At 48.2% G+C, this 17,770-nt stretch overlaps 7 protein-coding genes and 1 non-coding gene across 8 annotated transcripts; 3 read left to right on the forward strand and 5 right to left on the reverse strand.

The window, feature by feature from the left end:
- Nucleotides 1–1,182: 1,182 nt before the first annotated feature.
- Nucleotides 1,183–3,236, reverse strand: BT62DRAFT_909918 (phosphoglycerate mutase-like protein; the record flags this gene model as incomplete). Its single annotated transcript, XM_043183770.1, has 13 exons — nucleotides 1,183–1,238; nucleotides 1,295–1,434; nucleotides 1,490–1,560; nucleotides 1,612–1,629; nucleotides 1,691–1,840; nucleotides 1,897–1,987; nucleotides 2,037–2,325; nucleotides 2,389–2,458; nucleotides 2,508–2,565; nucleotides 2,620–2,687; nucleotides 2,741–2,771; nucleotides 2,827–2,970; nucleotides 3,028–3,236. 13 exons carry the CDS (start codon nucleotides 3,234–3,236, stop codon nucleotides 1,183–1,185), a joined length of 1,395 nt encoding a protein of 464 aa, XP_043034232.1.
- Nucleotides 3,237–3,653: 417 nt separating this feature from the next.
- BT62DRAFT_983013 (uncharacterized protein) lies at nucleotides 3,654–4,345 on the reverse strand (the record flags this gene model as incomplete). The annotated part of the gene is made up of 4 exons (XM_043189738.1): nucleotides 3,654–3,792; nucleotides 3,853–3,934; nucleotides 4,056–4,256; nucleotides 4,312–4,345. The coding sequence occupies 4 exons, from the start codon at nucleotides 4,343–4,345 to the stop codon at nucleotides 3,654–3,656; spliced, it is 456 nt and encodes a 151-aa protein (XP_043034233.1).
- A 235-nt stretch (nucleotides 4,346–4,580) lies between these two features.
- On the forward strand, nucleotides 4,581–5,513 carry BT62DRAFT_1012325 (40s ribosomal protein s6-b; the record flags this gene model as incomplete). The annotated part of the gene is made up of 5 exons (XM_043177913.1): nucleotides 4,581–4,599; nucleotides 4,652–4,990; nucleotides 5,041–5,320; nucleotides 5,378–5,446; nucleotides 5,498–5,513. 5 exons carry the CDS (start codon nucleotides 4,581–4,583, stop codon nucleotides 5,511–5,513), a joined length of 723 nt encoding a protein of 240 aa, XP_043034234.1.
- A 1,460-nt stretch (nucleotides 5,514–6,973) lies between these two features.
- On the reverse strand, nucleotides 6,974–8,424 carry BT62DRAFT_937703 (uncharacterized protein). The gene has a single exon (XM_043187381.1). The coding sequence runs from the start codon at nucleotides 8,400–8,402 to the stop codon at nucleotides 7,419–7,421; it is 984 nt and encodes a 327-aa protein (XP_043034235.1). The 5' UTR covers nucleotides 8,403–8,424; the 3' UTR covers nucleotides 6,974–7,418.
- An 86-nt stretch (nucleotides 8,425–8,510) lies between these two features.
- BT62DRAFT_975487 (aromatic compound dioxygenase) lies at nucleotides 8,511–10,058 on the forward strand. Its single transcript, XM_043189195.1, has 6 exons — nucleotides 8,511–8,891; nucleotides 8,946–9,287; nucleotides 9,343–9,366; nucleotides 9,423–9,556; nucleotides 9,609–9,730; nucleotides 9,824–10,058. Exons 1-6 carry the CDS (start codon nucleotides 8,540–8,542, stop codon nucleotides 9,921–9,923), a joined length of 1,074 nt encoding a protein of 357 aa, XP_043034236.1. The 5' UTR covers nucleotides 8,511–8,539; the 3' UTR covers nucleotides 9,924–10,058.
- A 300-nt stretch (nucleotides 10,059–10,358) lies between these two features.
- On the reverse strand, nucleotides 10,359–10,429 carry BT62DRAFT_t174. The gene has a single exon. It is a non-coding gene; the product is annotated as a tRNA-Gly (tRNA).
- A 2,014-nt stretch (nucleotides 10,430–12,443) lies between these two features.
- On the forward strand, nucleotides 12,444–14,877 carry BT62DRAFT_569997 (general substrate transporter). The gene is made up of 11 exons (XM_043181428.1): nucleotides 12,444–12,617; nucleotides 12,667–12,715; nucleotides 12,780–12,949; nucleotides 13,002–13,060; nucleotides 13,113–13,320; nucleotides 13,374–13,480; nucleotides 13,538–13,790; nucleotides 13,848–14,273; nucleotides 14,324–14,429; nucleotides 14,484–14,587; nucleotides 14,641–14,877. The coding sequence occupies exons 1-11, from the start codon at nucleotides 12,578–12,580 to the stop codon at nucleotides 14,688–14,690; spliced, it is 1,572 nt and encodes a 523-aa protein (XP_043034237.1). The 5' UTR covers nucleotides 12,444–12,577; the 3' UTR covers nucleotides 14,691–14,877.
- Nucleotides 14,878–15,112: 235 nt separating this feature from the next.
- On the reverse strand, nucleotides 15,113–17,280 carry BT62DRAFT_1012330 (MFS general substrate transporter; the record flags this gene model as incomplete). The annotated part of the gene is made up of 14 exons (XM_043177914.1): nucleotides 15,113–15,298; nucleotides 15,355–15,422; nucleotides 15,478–15,655; nucleotides 15,735–15,823; nucleotides 15,924–16,082; nucleotides 16,140–16,199; nucleotides 16,228–16,326; nucleotides 16,380–16,412; nucleotides 16,466–16,481; nucleotides 16,542–16,606; nucleotides 16,658–16,689; nucleotides 16,744–16,839; nucleotides 16,896–17,021; nucleotides 17,072–17,280. 14 exons carry the CDS (start codon nucleotides 17,278–17,280, stop codon nucleotides 15,113–15,115), a joined length of 1,416 nt encoding a protein of 471 aa, XP_043034238.1.
- Between the last annotated feature and the right edge of the window lie 490 nt (nucleotides 17,281–17,770).

Below are 17,770 nucleotides of genomic sequence, written 5' to 3' on the forward strand. Positions count from 1 at the left end.
CTTGTGTAGCATCGTAGGGTATCACTTGATGTTCAGCGAAGAATGGCCCGTACTCGAAATCAGAGGGCCAATGAAATGTAAGATAGTTGGAGTGGCTGTGTAGAGAGGAGGGCTTGAGATAAATCCGGACGTCCGCCATGACGAGGACGGGTCAGGGACGGATAGGATAGCTCCGACAAATAAGCATTACAGCGCTTCCGGAAAATATTGAGAATCGCCGTCGTCATCTTTGCCGCACCAAATAGGCTTGAACATTGACCCCTGACTTGCCTGAACCTCCATGGCATGAAATCGAGCTTATGCTGATTTCTGAATATGCGATACCGCAAAACAGACCAATTTCGACGTTTCATTATGTGTCTTCAAGACTTCGCATATGTATCGCTCGATAAAAAAAAAGGCACTACAACAGTACAGAAAGTATCTTCAACGACCAATGAGCATAACAGTACGTACTGTCCGTGTTATCTGACTTGGGTAAAAGATCGAGCCTACGTATAAACGCTACTGTGTCGGGATTGCTCGAATTTTACAGCGTGTCCAGTATGTCCGTTGAAGATTCACCATCCCCAAATCGGCTTGGTGAATGAACGAACAATTCCCACAGTTCACCGAGCAAGTGGGAAGCTCTCTGTGACAAGGGTGGATGTGATTTTTCCAAGAGTCGAACTGGAATCTGGGTGTCCAACAAGGCGCACACAAAACTTATTTCTGTTCCATTCGGGTGGGCAGTTGACTTGGTGCTGTTGCATGAAGAGATCGACAGTGGGGAACATTGAGGTAGCACAGATGGCCAAGGGTCCTTCAAATAACAATAAAAACAAGCATGAAGGAAACCTGGGCAGCTAGAAGATCGAGAGAGACGTCTGTGATCCGTTCAGTAGAAGGGTCAGGATCAACAATTCCATTCGTCCCGGGTTCCGACAGCTGCACTGCCACATCACGACAGATTATCACCTCACGTTTGTTATCAAGCCCACTTATTTAATGGCAATCGGTTAGTAATAGTTGAACCATAACGCGTATTGCGACCCTCATCTTATCCTTGCTTCATAATTGTGACCGTTGCACTGTTCTTTGTTTGCTGGTACTCCAGTGGTATCTTTATTATTTTAATTCCATGCACATATTGTCGTCTAAAACATCACCTCCTTGAAACGTATCGATGGGCCCGTATACATATTACGACATACACGCCGTATATAGCTCCTCCCCGCTTCCGACCGTCTCCTCAATATCTACCACAGCGAGCGACTTTAGCTCATCTACTGAATACCACAAGGAAACAACTCACAGTCAATCAAAGTTTCCGCTGCAATCATATTCAGTGTCCCCATAGGCGTGGAGGTCTCCATCGGCTGGCCACCCCACAAGACGCGGAGGAAGTACGCACCATCCGCATCACTGTATAGCTCAAAGACGATTTCTGATCCCCTGTTCCAAGCACATCAGGGAGGCCGCCCATTACAAGAGGGAAGGAAATACGTACATCCCAGGCCAAACCATCTCTGATACCTGAAGGAAACCGAGAAGAGCGGACATGGAACCGTCATGTGCAACCTGCAGCAGTTGTCAATTAACAGTAACACAAAGAGAGCAACGAAAACTGACATTGTGGAAATATTTGGTCTACTCAGAAACGATTCGTTAGAATACATGAATCCATACAAGAAAAGCTCGATAATCTTACCCCATTCGATATACTCATGGCGGTCTCGAGATGATCCTTGAATTCGAGCAACCACGCGCCGTAGGTGAGCGTACTGTATTTCGTGGAATTCAGCGAGTCGCGGTACATGTACGAGTACTCCCAGTTGCCGAGGCGGTAGACTTCGTTGGCCTATGGATGGTGAATACTAAGAACTGGGTCTCCCCAAGGGAACATAAATAACCAACCTCGTCTTGTGTAACACATATATCTGTCTCGTTCAGGCTGCACGGCAACGACTTTGCGTGACACTGCTTCGCACTCAAGTTATCGTAGTAGCTAAACTCGAATGTCAGGATCTTTTCGACAACCCCAAGATTCCACTCACTGATCGAAACTGACATGCCAACTCGCAGTGTCATTGGACGCAATTCCCGATACGGAATCTAGTTTATCGTACAGTGATTGCGCTGCAGCCAAATGGCCTTTCCAGACACCCCCGTCACCAGCACCTTCGTCGCCTGTACCCGGCTTGATGGCATTGGTGCAAGAAAGGCTGGGTTCGAGGGAATCGATTCCGCTCCTTTCGATCAGGACTTCAGCGTCAGTCGTGTCCGGGAAGAGACCTTTTACGAGACCTCCAGCGACCTGAGAAGTGATGACGTTATTAGTTACGCCTAGACAAAATTGTTTTGTCAGATCAAGGAATGCGGATGCCAGTAATATAAAAAGGGACACACGAATTTGAGCTGGAGATGTGCAAAGTTCGGAAGTGAGCCCAAGTCGGGACGCGTAGACTTCTCTCAAATCCTGAGGTCCATGTCAAGGAAAGGCCAAGTTCGAGAATGGATAAACATACGGCACCATGGATATAACTATCGAAGAGACCTTCCGTCGTAATCTGAGGGAATTGACAGCTGTGTTTTATAGTGGTGGTGAGGAAAGTTCACCAAAAAAGATTAGATGCTCACGTAGACCCTACGAATCCAGGACCAACACTATCTGTCCACGGGTTTGTAGGATTAGAAGATGCTTGCCACTGAAAATCGACAAATTAGTAGTCGAACCACTGCACTCATCAAAAAAAGCTACCTGAATCTCAGAAACGGCTGGTCCGGTGGTGCTGTTACAGAAATTATATAGCGGTTCGACCATGCCATGGACCCCGAATCGCTCACCTTTGAGCGTAATAGGCGGGACCCGAACCATTACAACTCCACGCTACGTCCTCTTTGAAGAACGTGTTGGACGCATACGGTGTGCGCTTGTGGTGCCTTTGAATGACCTCTACGTATTCGAGGGTGTAATTCGAGGACGGAGTTCTACGTTATCATGTCAGGATACATGCGAAAAAGGACGAATATCTGGCTTGGACGTACACGTATTCGTTAACGCGAACGTGAGGCATATTACACCAGTTGTACGTGCCATATTCCGAGTCCGGCGTCGTAGAGCTGTTGAATATTCCCGGCGCATCCGTCGTCCCATTCACTACATACGTGAGGTTGTTGATGTTCGTCGAGCGGGGGGCATAGTGGGTAACATTCACGGCATAAACCAAAGGAGCAAGAAGAACCAAGGAAAACATGCTGGACGTGGGACCGCAGAAAGGACCGGCGAGAAAACAACCATAGAACCGCGTCTCGTTTAAAGGCTCAGACGAAGTCGTTACACGTGCGGTCTCAGCGAAACGTGTGTACGGTGTTCGGAAGGGGGACCTTGGGCAGGTGACATCACGTTCCTTTGCAGCCAGAAAAAAAACATTTTGCCTGGATGAAGCGCAGCTAGCATGCTTATACATCGACAAATGGGGGTACACGTTCTCAGTACTACTCCTTAACTTGAAGGCACGGATTCATATAACGGAAAAGATATTGAACCTTCATTATTATGCAGCTGCTGGCCGACCGGACTTAGATCTATGAAGGACAGAAAGCAAATGCATAGCTGGTGATATCATAGTAACATGGCTACACAACTCTCCACGAAAACCGACGTGTTCCGTTTAAGCAATCAATGTCGATGCGGTCGCCGAGTCATACTTGAAGGTGGGAGGAATCTGCTGCTTCGTCTTGTAGTAACGAGCAAGACGGTGAATACGCGACTCGATGAGAATGAGACGGAACTTGGAGTCCTTGTCTTTCCTGGGATAGCGGACAAGCCAGATTCAGTAGTTTGATCACCAAGGAAAGGCGAACACTTGCCTGTTGATCTCAAGGTGCTTGCGGACGGCGACCGCCTTTTTGATGAGGTGCCACAGGTCCTCAGGGATGGATGGGCCCAATCCTATCCCCAAACAAAAGGCAATAAAAATAATGCATCGACGTTCAAGTCAACACAAAGTGATGGGGGGAAAGACACAGAAAGGCTCAGCATTACAAGTATGAGCAAAAGGCAGAGGACGCACCGTTGGACTTGAGGATCCTCAAAATCTTGTTACCCGTGACGAACCTTACTTGGGGGATACCGTGCGAATCACGGAGGACAACACCAATCTGCGAGGGGGTAAGACCCTTCCTTGCCAGCTTGACGATGTGGTCAACGACGTCGTCGGGAGTCGTTTTGAGCCATGATGGGGGGGCACGACGGTAGGGAAGAGCAGAGGAGGCTGTGGACAAGGATGAGCAAGGAAAATACTGATGGCAAGGGAAATAGACACGCACAGATACCCTTTCCGGGAGCATGCATACGACCCATGGCTGGATAGTTTTTTTCTTGAAGACGACGACGAAAAGATTTTTGCTTGAGGCGACACAAATCTCAAGGCAGACCGGCAGCGATACAATCCTGGCCATCGGCAATTCCCGATAACTGTACAGTCAGCCACCAGAATCGTGTAGCTGCAGCAATGGAACCAAACAAATTCCCTCCATTTTTGCTCCTCATCGTTTCATTCGTCGTCCACGCAAAGGCTCAAGGCAAGTAGGGCAAGATGAAGCTTAACATCTCCAGTGCGTATATCCTACCTATGCCTGTCGTCATCCCATTAAATTTCATCCCCAGACCCCGCCACTGGCGCCCAAAAACTCATCGACATCGATGATGACCGCCGCGTCCGCGATTTCATGGACAAAAAAATCTCGCAAGAAGTACCTGGCGACAATGTTTCTGATGAGCTCAAGGGATTTGTCTTCCGGATCACTGGAGGAAATGACAAGCAGGGTTTCCCGATGAAGCAGGGTGTGCTCCTCCCCCACCGTGTCCGTCTGTTGTTGGCCGACGGCCACTCGTGCTATCGCACTCGCCGGACGGGTGAGAGGAAGCGGAAATCTGTTCGTGGATGCATAGTGGGCCCGGATATCGCTGTGTTGAGTTTGGTTATCGTGAAGCAGGGAGAAGCCGGTGTGTACACTTTTCCCTTGATCATTCTACTTGTCCTGACGCAAATTCAGAAATCCCTGGTCTCACTGACACCGTGCTTCCTAAGCGCCTTGGTCCCAAGCGGGCAACGAACATCCGCAAGATGTTCAACTTGTCCAAGGAGGATGATGTCCGCAAGTATGTTATCCGTCGGGAGGTTAAGAGTACGAAGAAGGAGAATGCGAAGCCTTACACCAAGGCTCCCAAGATCCAGCGCCTCGTTACTCCCCTCCGTCTCCAGCGCCGGCGTCACCTCCGCTCCGTCAAGCGCAGAAAATTGGAGCACCAGAAGGAGCAGAAGTCTGAGTATGAGTGAGTGATCCATTTCTACTTCAACTCCTTCTGTTGATTGACACATGAACTTTTCAGTGCTCTCATTGCCAAGCGCGTAGCTGAAAAGAAGGCCAAGGTAGCTGCGATTAAAGCATCACACCACAAGTCCGTTTTTTTGTTACCTCATTTGTTTCCATGCACTTACGCGTAACGTAGGGCAAGCACTGCTTAAACATTGTTGGCCGTTCTTGGGGCACCATCAGGGCTCGGTGTTGGGATCCAAGGTGTATCTATGCTATGCTGTTCTTCGTGCGCACCTTATGGTTAATGATTGCAATCATCATCGTCACGCCTGAGTTGTCTTTGCAGTGTTCGCAAATGCAGGTCGCTTTTTACCCTATATTGGCCGAACTTCGTAGAGTGAGAGGGGCTGACTTTCAACCGCTGCTGCGTACCAGCATTAAGGGAGTCTGCCACGCGCTTAGCCCATGTTCACGGCGTAAGAGAGCAGAGATGTGTCTCTTTAGTTGACACAGCGGAAAGGAACGAACGCCGGTCTTTGAATGGATCGGAAGATGAATCACAATAACCTACAATAACTGATACTTGCTGTCGGAATTCGTGGTCGAATGTAAGGTACATCACCAACAGCCAAATTATAAATATAGCATTTCCAAATTATGTAAGTTTAGATGGGGGCTGCCAGAATCTGTTTGTGAGTCAGGATAGTGAAGAGTTCCTCTAACTTCCACCCTTCGCTTCCCAAAAGATCAATGAAGGACCCAAGCGTACGTTCTTCGCCTCCTTGGCACGTGTACATCTGAAAGGTTGGGTGTAAGAGGACTGTCCACCAAGGTTGAAGGCTGTGAGATAATCCTCACCTGGAGATCCCCGATAACGGTAATCGAATTGGCGTTTCCGAAGTTGGCCAGCAGAGGGGAAAGGGGCGGGAAGCTGTCCCGCCCCTTTGATGCTACTGGTCAGAGACTGCGTTGTTTCATTAGGACACGCATATGGAACAATCTGGCATTTTCTTCAAATGGAGGCGGCAGCGTCTGATTCTAGATATACGCCACAAAGTCCCGAGGCGGTGTGTACCTCGTAGTCGCGGATCCATTTACATAAACGAATCGCCAGGGCGATATGGGACCAGCGGCGCCGTATGTACTCAGCTCTCTGTTGGCATATCGGCGAAGCGCACGCGCCCTTCCAAGGACGGGAGGGTGTGTTTTACGAGACTTTTATTTGGCAGCCTCACTTCCTTCCGGATTCAACAATAAGTTGTAATCTTTTCATATTCTCGTTATTCACGTCCTCCTCTAAATTCCAGTGCCTTTTCGACTCTTATATGCTGGCTCCTCCTGCTCAGGCGGTTCCTCTAGGGATGCAGCGTAACTTCTTCGGAGCAGCAACAAGTTACACTCTTCTCAATGAGCCATGCACTGTTTACATAAACGACGGACAGCTCATAATAAGACTCGTTACAGTATTAACAACTCTCTGATGGCGTACCGGGGTGGCGTCTACATTACTTTCTCGACTCCCAACGAGAGAGATCGTAACATACGCCCTCCTGGCGGTCAAGAGGGCGCGTATGTTGTTGTTTTTTTTTCCCTTTTGTTAAATGCTTCAACCCATATGCCACTGTAGGGCTCAAAGTTGACTGCTTTTGGTTTCATGTCCGGCTACTAAGTCGTGAATATATGGTAGCATTATACACGTTGGTCAAAGCTCGAATCATCAACAATACGTACTGTACTCTAATCCAGTCTAGCAGAAGGAGATATCATTCCACTTGGGCCCATACGCAGCGAGAGGAATATCTGAGTCCCGCCAAGTTCCAAATTGAAATAGCACGATTGGCCTAAAGAACATACGCGACCCCATTGGCCGCTCTACAGTTCATCATGCCGCACCACCTCCTCGGCATCCACATGCGCGCGCAAGAAAATCGCATGACTGCCACCTTGCATCTCCGTCCCAGTGTACGCCGCCACTTCGCGTATTCCACCTGTATTCCAGCCATCCCACTCAAGTATTCGTACACTCGCACAGCGTTCAGACGTCTGTGTGCATGGGTCGTCGTCTGTTAAGACTATCCATACGGACTCGGCCGGGATAGAGAGAGATTCCTGATTCACAGTGGTGGACGACTCAAAAGCCTTTGAGAGCAACTCGATGGCGTGGGCTTTCCCTCCTGAGGTAGGGGTCTCGTAGTACTCAACCTGGCCACTAGGCAGACCAGATGAGGAGAGAGAAAAAACAGCGATGTATCCCGGGTCGAGGTGCGTTGCTCCACGAGTGGTCGTGAAAATTTGGTCAGCTGAAGGCGCGAGTAGCAGCGTGTCGCCCCTGTAGGAGTGGGCTGAACCGGAAGCGTAGATGGGCTTCGAAGAGACGAGCTTGAGAGATGGCGTAGGTGTTGTATTAAAAGTATATATGTCCAGTTTGTTGGCTGCGCGCATCTCTCAAGCATTCCGATTTTCGAAAATGTTAGGAAAAACATACTATGTTCTGTCACGCAGTAGACAACCTCTCCGTTTGGATGTACTTTAACGTGCCTTGGACCGTCTCCTGCATGACCTTTGGCTTTCGCTACGCGTTCGAGCGTCCCATTGGTACCTCTCTTGAAGACATGGATCTCTTCCGTCCCGAGGACCGGCACGAAACCATAGCTTCCGTCGCCTGTGAACTCTATCGCATGAGAACCGTATCTCAGCGCTTTCCTTGTCTTATCAGCTTCGTCCAGCTTTCCGGAATCGACAAATAGAATCTCTTGTATTTTCCGTTTCCACGCTCCGGTTGCTGGGTCAAGTATGTGAACCTCTCCTGTGGGCCCACCCACGGAGTACGCGTGAGAGTCAAGGATTGTGATATAGGATGACGTTGCCGTTATGGGAGTGCTTCCGATGTGCGCTAGCGAAGGAAGTGTCCACGCGTGCAGGGCCGGTGGAGATGCCCATGTCGTCGCGTACACAGCGTGAGGCGTCTGTGCTATGTACTGGTGTGGGCCGACAGCGGGTACGGTATGGAGAAGGCGGAGCGAGTGGTTGAGCGGCGAGAAGGCAAGGAGGAAGAGGGAGAACGAGGTGAAGGACCCGGAAAGAATGTGGATGTCCATGATGTGGCGCAGGAGTTTGTGGGGAGCCTATTATGTATAAACGCGGAAAATAAATATACATCAAATATAGAAGCGGAGAAACTACCCTCCGCCTATAAAACCCATTCAGTCACGATGCGATATTCTTCCCCACCGTGATGTTCCTCCTCCCCCCCTCCTCCCTCCTCCTTGTCTTTTCATTGATCCCAGCTGCCCTCGCCCACTCAAATCCTAAAACTGATGCAGAAATTGAGGTCCAGCGATCGCTGCAACAGGCAGCTTACCACTGCGCACCAGCAGTAGCTCAGTTCACCGCTCAGCGCAAACGAGCTTGGGCTCAGAAGGTCCTCGCTGGTAATCCATCTCTACCTGCCTACCAGGATTTATTCACTTCATACAATGATGCTACCGATGGAGAGAAAGCCGTTCCAGGCGAGGAGGGGCAGGAGCTCATGAGCTGCACACCGGTAACCGAAGAGGCCAAAATGGAGAACAACTCTTGCGTGCTGAGTCCGTCGAACCTATTACGTATCTTTCGCTTTTGCCTTAACACTATACCCGTAGCCCCCATCGTAACGCAAGGTCCTTACTATCACCTTGCTGGTCACCCCATACGCCAAAACATTGCCGAGTACCAAGCCGGCCTCCTTCTTCTCCTTGATATCGGCGTCATTGATGTAGAGACATGCCAACCACTTCCTAATGTTCTTGTCGACATATGGCAAGCAAATGCTACTGGTCACTACGCCGGACACCCCACACCGAAACCAGAGCTCGCCAACGAGAAACCTCAGGTTGGCGGGAAACGAACTGGTCTCCTCACTGCTTTTCCCAGGACGAATGATCATGAGACATTCCTACGAGGCGCTTGGCCCACCAACGAGAATGGTGTTGCACAATTCACGAGTATGTTTCCTCCTCCTCCTTCATTCAGTTTCCCTCTAACGACGTCTTTCTGTAGCTATCTTTCCGGGTTACTACACAGGTACGCAAAATAATTCTCGCGAGACATCGCATCGCACCATTAATTGTTCTGTACAGGTCGCGCGACACACATCCACACCAAAGTCTTCCAGTCATGGACGACCCTCCCGAACGGCACGTTCGAGGCAGGCAAGCTCTCCCATGTCGGGCAGTTCTTCTTCGACGACGAAGTGAATCTTCAAGTCGACAAGGTAGATATCCTACCCACGCATTCCCATCCCATCTCACCCCAGCTTCTCCCAGATGCATCCATATACCGGAAACCCTATCAAAGACACTATCGGCCGCACGCGGAACTGGCGCGACTCGCTGAACATCTTTGAAGACTCGCAAGGTCCGGAGGGGAAATACGATCCCGTGTTCAAGTAAGCGTTATCCTTGTGGATCACCTGCTCTGGGTGTGCGATCCCGTCGCGCAGGCTTCTTTTCCATTACTAACGACGCGTGTCTTTTTTTAGATTGCATTTATTGGGTGGGGTTATCACTCAGGGTCTTGCAGGGTTCATCACGATGGGCATCAACTCGAGCGTTGAGCTCGATAACTGGTTGAAGCCTTGAAGCTTGAAGGCCTACAATTGAACGACGGGATGGATATATAGCATGTACAACTAATTAATATTGCGCCATGGTGTGCTTGGATTCGACGATGCATAGCCGAGTAGTAAAATCTATGAGGTCGCTGTAAGGAGTAAGCTACATTGTGGATGCCAGATTGTGGTGCATAGTAGTAAGACGTCTGAATAGCGTTTCGTCCATCGACGTAAGATTTAGAACAATACATTCATTATTAAGTTGGAAGATGCATTTTCATGGTTAACCGACAGCGTGCTTGGACTGCTGGAGCCAATCAACGTTCACTGTTCTAACGTTAACGAGGAAAGTTCATTGAATGTTCAGGTTGAATGTCAAACTTCAACGTCAAAGTACTAAATTTTTGTAAACTCTAAGTTTGAAAGTTATGGGAAAAAAATCCCAAGGACAATAATACTGGAGTGCATTAAGGGGGAATCGAACCCCCGGCGGGTCGATGGCAACGACCCAGGTTACCACTACCCCATTAATGCGTCGTCGTAAGATTTCAAATCGCACTTTGTTTCCCAGAACCTATCAGTAGAACCCTGTGCCGGGTGAAAAGTTATCACTGGCAGCAGAAGGTAGAGTCCTCATGCATACTGAATGTCCTCCGCTCGTCGCGGCCTCTCGTTATCCTAATGGCAAACACGTTATAGGCGTGTTTTCAACTCCTCAAAAGATCAACTTGTTCCCGGTTCTAGTCTGATGTGAGACAGCATCACGATTTGCGAAAACCTCGAATTCCTCTACGTGTTCATCGGGTGATACGTCCGAGGTACCCCCTCCTTGGGATCCACTGCACACGCAGAGTCTTTGGAAGTCAAAACTTCGATGCGGCTACGCGCCGTCACTTTTGGGTCAGGAGCCTCATCAAATCTGTAATAAAAACCCTTGCCTTCCTTCCACGGTCCATGAAACTTTTATATCGAGTTCTGGGGTGCTGCCCGAAGAACAGAGCCTTGTTATCTCAATCCATGATTTTTATCGCTGTGTATGACGTTCTTTAGGAATAAAGAGGCAACCTCTCAAAGATTCAGACTTTACATTCCCATCTCTCAAACTTCTCTTGTTGCGAGCTGGAAAGGTTGATTTCTTCGACCCGAAAAAGCTTGCGGACCCGGGGTGAACTTGGTAAGCTGCTAGTCTCCTACCTTGAACGATCATCAGCATCAGGTGATAACAGATATCGACCACTCTTCTCCGCTGAGCATTGTAACCTGAACGTTTCGGAAATGCCAAGGGTCTATGCTAAGTACCTCTGATAGACCAAGGTATCGATATCTGGTTCAGGCCGCTTGACTCTGTCCCTTGTTCAATCAGCGTCATAATTTACGAAGACTTTGGATTCTCTTGCATGTCTACGGTGACAACCCGAACTGTAAACTATCGCCTCAGCTGGAAAGCTGATATTTAGTCTCTCAGGCCCTCGGAAAAATTTGACAAGTAATCGACTTTCTAGGCCAAAGCTCGGGCTGCGCATTGGAGTCATTACAAGCTGAAGCCCAAGTCCTAAATACCTTCAAGCAGCTCATGACGATACTGCCCAAAAATGGGGGAGTAAAGCGGCTACTTTTTATGTTGCGCATCCAAGGCTCTGGAACCTTTAACGAACTCTAGTATTTTCTCTCGTTGCTAACTTGAGCCAGTCTCAAAACGTGCTAGCTATCAACGTCAAAAATATTGGATAGCTTCTATGTATTCTCACGAGTTGGCGTCCAACAAAGAACATCCATCTGCACGGATGAACTCGGTGAGCTCGAATCTTCTAATTGTTCGAAGACTCATGTTGTGGCGAAAGGTCAGCGAGGTGACATCTGATGTCGAATTACCCCAGTCAACTGCGTGTGCCAAATCTGACTAGCGCAGCAAATTAATTATCGCCGCTTCTCAAGACCTTTTTGGTACTCAGGCTCCTTCATCCAGATTCTTTCAATTATCGTGGCTTCGTGTCTTTTGATGCTGTCCACCACAGGAACGTATCACAATACGTCTTAGGAAAGGCACACGCGAACTTATGGACCTGGTCAGCTGAGCTCTAGATCTCCAAAAGTGAAATTTCGACGTTTCATGATAAACTTGGATGAGACTAGACGCTGACTTCTAATATACGCAATATACGCGGGCCCCGAGAAATCTCGTAACTCGTCGCCGAGGAGATTTATACTGGCAACAAAGTATATATTTGGCCGCAAAGGAGACGATGATTCGCTCACTAGAACTTGCAGGACCCAGCGTGGCTTTAGGATTCAAAGTTTCCCCGCGCACGTTAGCCGAAGCCAAGAATGACCCGCGTGGACGCCGTTCGGTAAGGCACAATTCCCCTCTACCGGCAAATACTCGCTGGACTGGGGACCCACTCCTTTCGTTTTAACCATGCGAAATTCAGCGTTCCAATCTCCTGCCATTCAAGAAAAGCTCAGATTTACTCATCTGCAATTGCCAATGATTGAAGCCAAAACGACAAGCTACTAATGGAGGCCGACGATAGTCGCGCGACCGTTCGGACCGTTCGGGCCGTCTATTCCCCACATCCGTTCCCCGCACAAATTGAGGCGAATGGTCAGGTGGGGAAGGTATAAAAGTCATAGGTGCCGTACACATGCGTTCGTGCTCTCTTCCCATTACATACGCAGCGCACCATGGAGGGAGGAAGTAGATTCCAGAATATCCGGGTCTATTGTCAGTTTTCATTCTATCATTTCTGTTTCATTCCTCATCGTATGGGTAGGGCTTGCATTCATCGTATATTGGGGAATCGTGCTATTCGGTTATGATACGTGCGTGGATATTCTCAACCATTCCCTTCCGAGCCATAGTGTTTACGCGGTGTTTGACTATCAGCGGTGTTGGCGGTGGCGTTGTCAATAATACGTACTTCCAGAAGCATTTTGGAATGTACAATGCCGATGGGACGAAGAATACCAGTAAAGTAAACAACATCTCATCCAATGTTGTGTCCGTTCTTCAGGCTGGAGCTTTTTTTGGCTCCTTGGGTAGCGTTGTGATATCGCGTGAGTTCTTTTCTGACGCTACTTCTATCCGCAAAGTTCATTTTTGTATCAGCCAAATTTGGGAGAAGATACACTCTGCTCATGTATTCTCTTATCTTCTGTATCGGCGCAGTATGTCTGTTTCTTGTTCCATCTTTGTCGCATCTTTCAACATTGCGCATAGATTCTGACAACTGTAGCCGCCTCCCCATCAAACGGTCTTGCCCTCATATACACAGGGCGAGTCATCTCTGGTATTGGAATAGGTGGGATCTCGGCTGTAGCTCCAGCTTATGTCTCCGAGTGTTCGCCCAAAGAGGTCCGAGGACGGATCACTGGGATGTTCCAGATCATGGTGGCCACTGGAGTCATGCTGTCTTACTTCATAAATTGTACGTGTATTCAAGTTGTCACCACTCACCTTACTAATAACGATACGCCGAAGATGGCCTTGGCATTCACATTGCCAGTGGCACGAATATATGGAGGATCCCATTCGGATTCCAGCTCGTGCCTGCTGGTATCATGGGCTTTGGATTGTTGACCATTAAGGTATGTCCATTCCCACATTTATACTAGATGCGGAGCTTAACAAAGAGCCAATCCCAGGAATCGCCTCGTTGGCTCGCGTCAGTTGACCGAAAAGATGATGCCCTCAAGAACCTTGCCTATCTACGAAAACTTCCACCCACCTCTGAGCAAGTCCTGCATGAGATGGCCGAAATCGAAGCCGTTGTTGAGGAAGAGCGCCTAGCTCGCGAAGGTCTGCATTGGAAGGAAGCCTTTTTCGGAAAAGGCAACTTCATTCGATTCGTGATCGCGTTCGTCATTTTCCTCTTACAGCAATGGTCGGGTCAAAATTGTGCGGGCCCCATTTCTCTTCGCTTTCTCCAACTGATTCTTATTATTACGATTGCAGCTGTAAACTACTACGCTCCCCAGATTTTCGCATCCATCGGTTATACTGATAACAAGAACTCCCTTCTAGCATCTGGAATCTACGGTGTTATCAAAGTAGTATCCACGTCCTTGTTCATCTTCTTTGGGGTTGAATGGCTTGGACGGAAACTATCCTTGACGATATCTGCCTTTGGAATGGGTGTCTTGTTCTATATCGTTGGGGCACTCCTAAAAACACACCCACCACCTGCGACTAGTTCCACCGATACCTCAGTGGTATCCCCCCAGCCGGCCAGCCAAGCCATGGCGGGCATGTTGTATATATATGTTTGCTTCTACTCAATGGGATGGGGACCACTACCGTGGGTTTACGTATCAGATATCTTCCCGACCAGGACAAGGCATTATGGGTTAGCATTGGCAACTGCTTCTCAGTGGCTGTGGAGTGGGTCTTCCTCATCATGTATCTGTTTACGATTGCTAATCAGGCAACAGATTTCGTCGTATCCAAGTTCACTCCAGATATGGTCACCAATCTGGGTTGGAAACTTTTCATAATGTTTGCCACCGTAAACGTTGGTGCAATGGGCCTATTTGCTATGTATGTATCATTCCTACATGTTCATCAACCTCAGTGCTGACTGTATTCGAAAAGTCTAATCCCGGAGACGAAGGGCCGTAGTCTTGAAGATATGGATGTTATATTCGGTGCTATTACCAAGGAAGAGCGGAACAAGAATATCATCAAGCAAGAACACGGTAGTCGTCCTCTCTCATACATACCTCCCAGAGTTTTCTAACTGGAAACGTAGAACTTGAAGCGGATATTCACGATCACTTGGGCGTGTCCGAGAAGGTCTGATCTCCAAAATGCTCCAAACTTATAACAAACAGCGCGCGAATGAAACACTGCTGTGTGAATGACTTCGATTATGTGCAGTATTATATACAGCGCCTATTGTATTTTTAATCAAATCGTCTGCGGTTCTTGATGATTGACTAAATCATCCAAACGTAGTAAATTTCGCGTCAGGCAGATCGGTGACGATCGTTTACACTCGATCGGCTTCTGAGATCGAGATCTTGAGGAGGTGAATGAAAGCATGTCGATCGTTGTATGATTGTCTTCCGACCTACCCGGTATGGCACAGTAGTTTCATGCTTTCAATCGCAGACCCGATACATATGTCAAATTTATGAAGAACGGCGGGAGTTAGGTTTGACTCCCAATATATCTATTGGAAACTGCCAAATGCACCCACCCCGCTCCCCAACGTCATGACATCACGCCAGAGCAATCGAGCCTTCCTTGACACGGAAAAACAGGACCATAGCACCCATAGCAGCCGACCCCAGTAGCCAACTACCGCCGAAGAGCTGTACGGGAAGGAAATTGATCTTGCCAGTAAGGGGACTCGTGTGAGAATCAAGAATAGCTCCTGAAATGGGGGGACCGAGAAGTGTTCCTGGCTAACGAGGAGGACCATCAGAATATCAAGTTCTTTGACATAGCAATATGTACACACCACAAAACTGGAAAACATGACTCCAGTTATGCTTGCCAGGCCTTCAACACCGTACAGATCAGCAGCAACTGGATCGTCGTTGATCAGCGCATCAAATTGATATGCTTGGAGAGAAAAACATACCAACGGGATACAAACTAACATAACCGCCTGTGAAAAATCCATAGATAGACGAGAAGGCCATCAAGCCCGAAAGGCTGTGAGCGAAAGGCCATATCGCCATTTGCGCAATGCCGCCCATGCATTGACACAAGATAAGGACAGGTAAATGTCCCAGTTGATCGCCTACTATACCTACAAGCTGTATGATAATAAGCACCCGGAGATCTTTGGCATGGAAATCGAAGCAGGTATTCTCCAGGCCCAAAACAATCACTTACCACACGACCTGCGGCGGAAAAGGCCGATATGAGAGCTGCGGCATTCGCACCATCCTGAGCGCTGCGCTCCAGCTTATTGATGGCATAGTCTGAGATGAATGAATCGAAAGAAGAAACCCCGAATGATAAAATGCACAGAAGGAAGGGTCAAAACTGTTGAGCCTGTTATTGTGATACTGCAAAACGTACCCGGAACGTAGAAAATGGGAACATAGAAACCAGGACCACTAAGAAGTCCGATAGAACACAGAAACAAGAAGACTTTGTCCATCATCAGTGTTTTGTCCACCTTTGTGGCCAGTTTGGCCGATGCACGGGGCCGAAGGAAGATATCAGCAACCCCGAGGGCTGAGGAGAGGCGGTTCATTAGTGCGATGCAAGCAAAAGGAACGACTCATAGCACACGGAATGACGACGGCATCTCATATAATCCGGTGATGATGAACAAAAAGGAAGTTGCATTGCCTTTGAAGCATAGCATTTAGTAACTTACCAACAAATGTCATCAGTCCAGTAATTCGGAGAGCCCAGCGAAACCCCATGAGATCGAGGAGTCTTTGCGTTAAAGGGCTGAGCAATAAACCTCCGACACCTGAAAATTCCAATATGTTAGTGGAAGAATGATAAATGAAGGGCCGGACCGACCGTAGCCGCTAGCCGCTATTCCAGTGGCAAGTCCTAGATAACAAGGCTTAATGTTTGCTGTAATAAAACTTGGCATAGTAGATCACCTCTGTGTTTAGTAAACTACACCCATGGTAAACACTAGTCAAGAAAGTCCCAGGCACCGATATATAGAACTCTCACCCATTGCGAAGGAATGCAGACGGCGGGAATGAATGCGAAACCACTCCCAACTCCGAATAACACACCTTACAAATGCACATTAAATGGCTTCACGCCCTGAAATATGTGTGACCGACCTTGAGTGAGGTATAAATGCCATACGTGAGTTCTGTATCGATGCTTAGCTTCGGATATGACCGTCGATGTAGATACTACAACTCACGAAAACGACGCAGAGATCAAACCGATGCCCATTATGCATGTTCCGATAAATCCCGTTAGCCTGTAGCCGATACGCTGAGCCAGGATCCCGGCCAAACTGTTCGTTGTAGCATAAGAAATACGTAGACATGGGAACCGCTACTAGATACTGACATCCCAACGAGTGGTTGCCCAGTTGCCTGGATAGATCCGACCCAGGCTAGATCTGAGTTGGAAACAGGACCTAAATCGTGTGATGTAAAATAATGGCTTTGATACACTCCCCAAGAAGACTCGATCCTTAACAGACAGTAAGTTTGCGTCGGTCCATGAATGTTTGTGAAACGTACCCCAGGGCAAAAAAGTGAACAATAAAAGAACAAAAGACGCAGATCCAGCCATAACCACCATCGGGCAAGGACTCGGAGCCTTTGTGGGCGTCAATGAGATCATCGGATACCCGAGAAACGACCAAGGTATCAAAAGACGAATAAGCCCCAGAGTCAACAGATGCACTTGGGTTGTCTGCTGGATCTGAAGGGACTTCTGTAAGTGTCATATAATTCAAGAGCTGAGAGTTGAAAAGTTGAACAAGTTAATGAGACCAAGAGGTAGGGAAGAAGAAAGGGGTAACGTGCGTTTTTAAGGCTCCTGCGTGAGAAGGAGTAATCTGGGATCAGAATCCCATTAAGCACGGAATCAATGAGGGATGGAGGCTGACAGTGCAAATACATTTTATTAATGAGAATAACAAAACCATAAGCGAAATGTCCATACAAGGGGCTCGAGGCAGCTGTGTGTGAAGTAAGCACCGCATGGCGCGAAAGATCTGGCGCTTAACGCTACTTAACATGAGTGACAAGACGCTCAGCACAGTCACCCTGACTCCATCAATCTGCGTCCTAAAATCTTAGCGCCCAAGGATTTATTTGTTGATTGATTAGATACAGAATCCGACAATATGCCGAGTATCGATAGAGTCAGAATCCACTCGAGAAGTGATTCCATACTCAACAAAGATTCATGATGAGGCGGAAGAAAGAAAACGT

Source organism: Guyanagaster necrorhizus, assembly GCF_019112545.1.
Source record: "Guyanagaster necrorhizus MCA 3950 unplaced genomic scaffold BT62scaffold_45, whole genome shotgun sequence".
NCBI classification, from domain to species: domain Eukaryota; kingdom Fungi; phylum Basidiomycota; class Agaricomycetes; order Agaricales; family Physalacriaceae; genus Guyanagaster; species Guyanagaster necrorhizus.

Bases quoted from the DNA above. Each gene is read 5' to 3' on its own strand.
- BT62DRAFT_937703 (XM_043187381.1), bottom strand. From the start codon at position 8,402: ATGGACATCCACATTCTTTCCGGGTCCTTCACCTCGTTCTCCCTCTTC.
- BT62DRAFT_975487 (XM_043189195.1), top strand. From the start codon at position 8,540: ATGTTCCTCCTCCCCCCCTCCTCCCTCCTCCTTGTCTTTTCATTGATC. The intron at 9,557-9,608 runs GTAGATATCCTA...AGCTTCTCCCAG, and splicing joins TGAATCTTCAAGTCGACAAG to ATGCATCCATATACCGGAAA. The intron at 9,731-9,823 runs GTAAGCGTTATC...GTCTTTTTTTAG, and splicing joins AAATACGATCCCGTGTTCAA to ATTGCATTTATTGGGTGGGG.
- BT62DRAFT_569997 (XM_043181428.1), top strand. From the start codon at position 12,578: ATGGAGGGAGGAAGTAGATTCCAGAATATCCGGGTCTATT. The intron at 12,950-13,001 runs GTGAGTTCTTTT...TTTTTGTATCAG, and splicing joins GGGTAGCGTTGTGATATCGC to CCAAATTTGGGAGAAGATAC. The intron at 13,791-13,847 runs GTGCGGGCCCCA...TTACGATTGCAG, and splicing joins GCAATGGTCGGGTCAAAATT to CTGTAAACTACTACGCTCCC.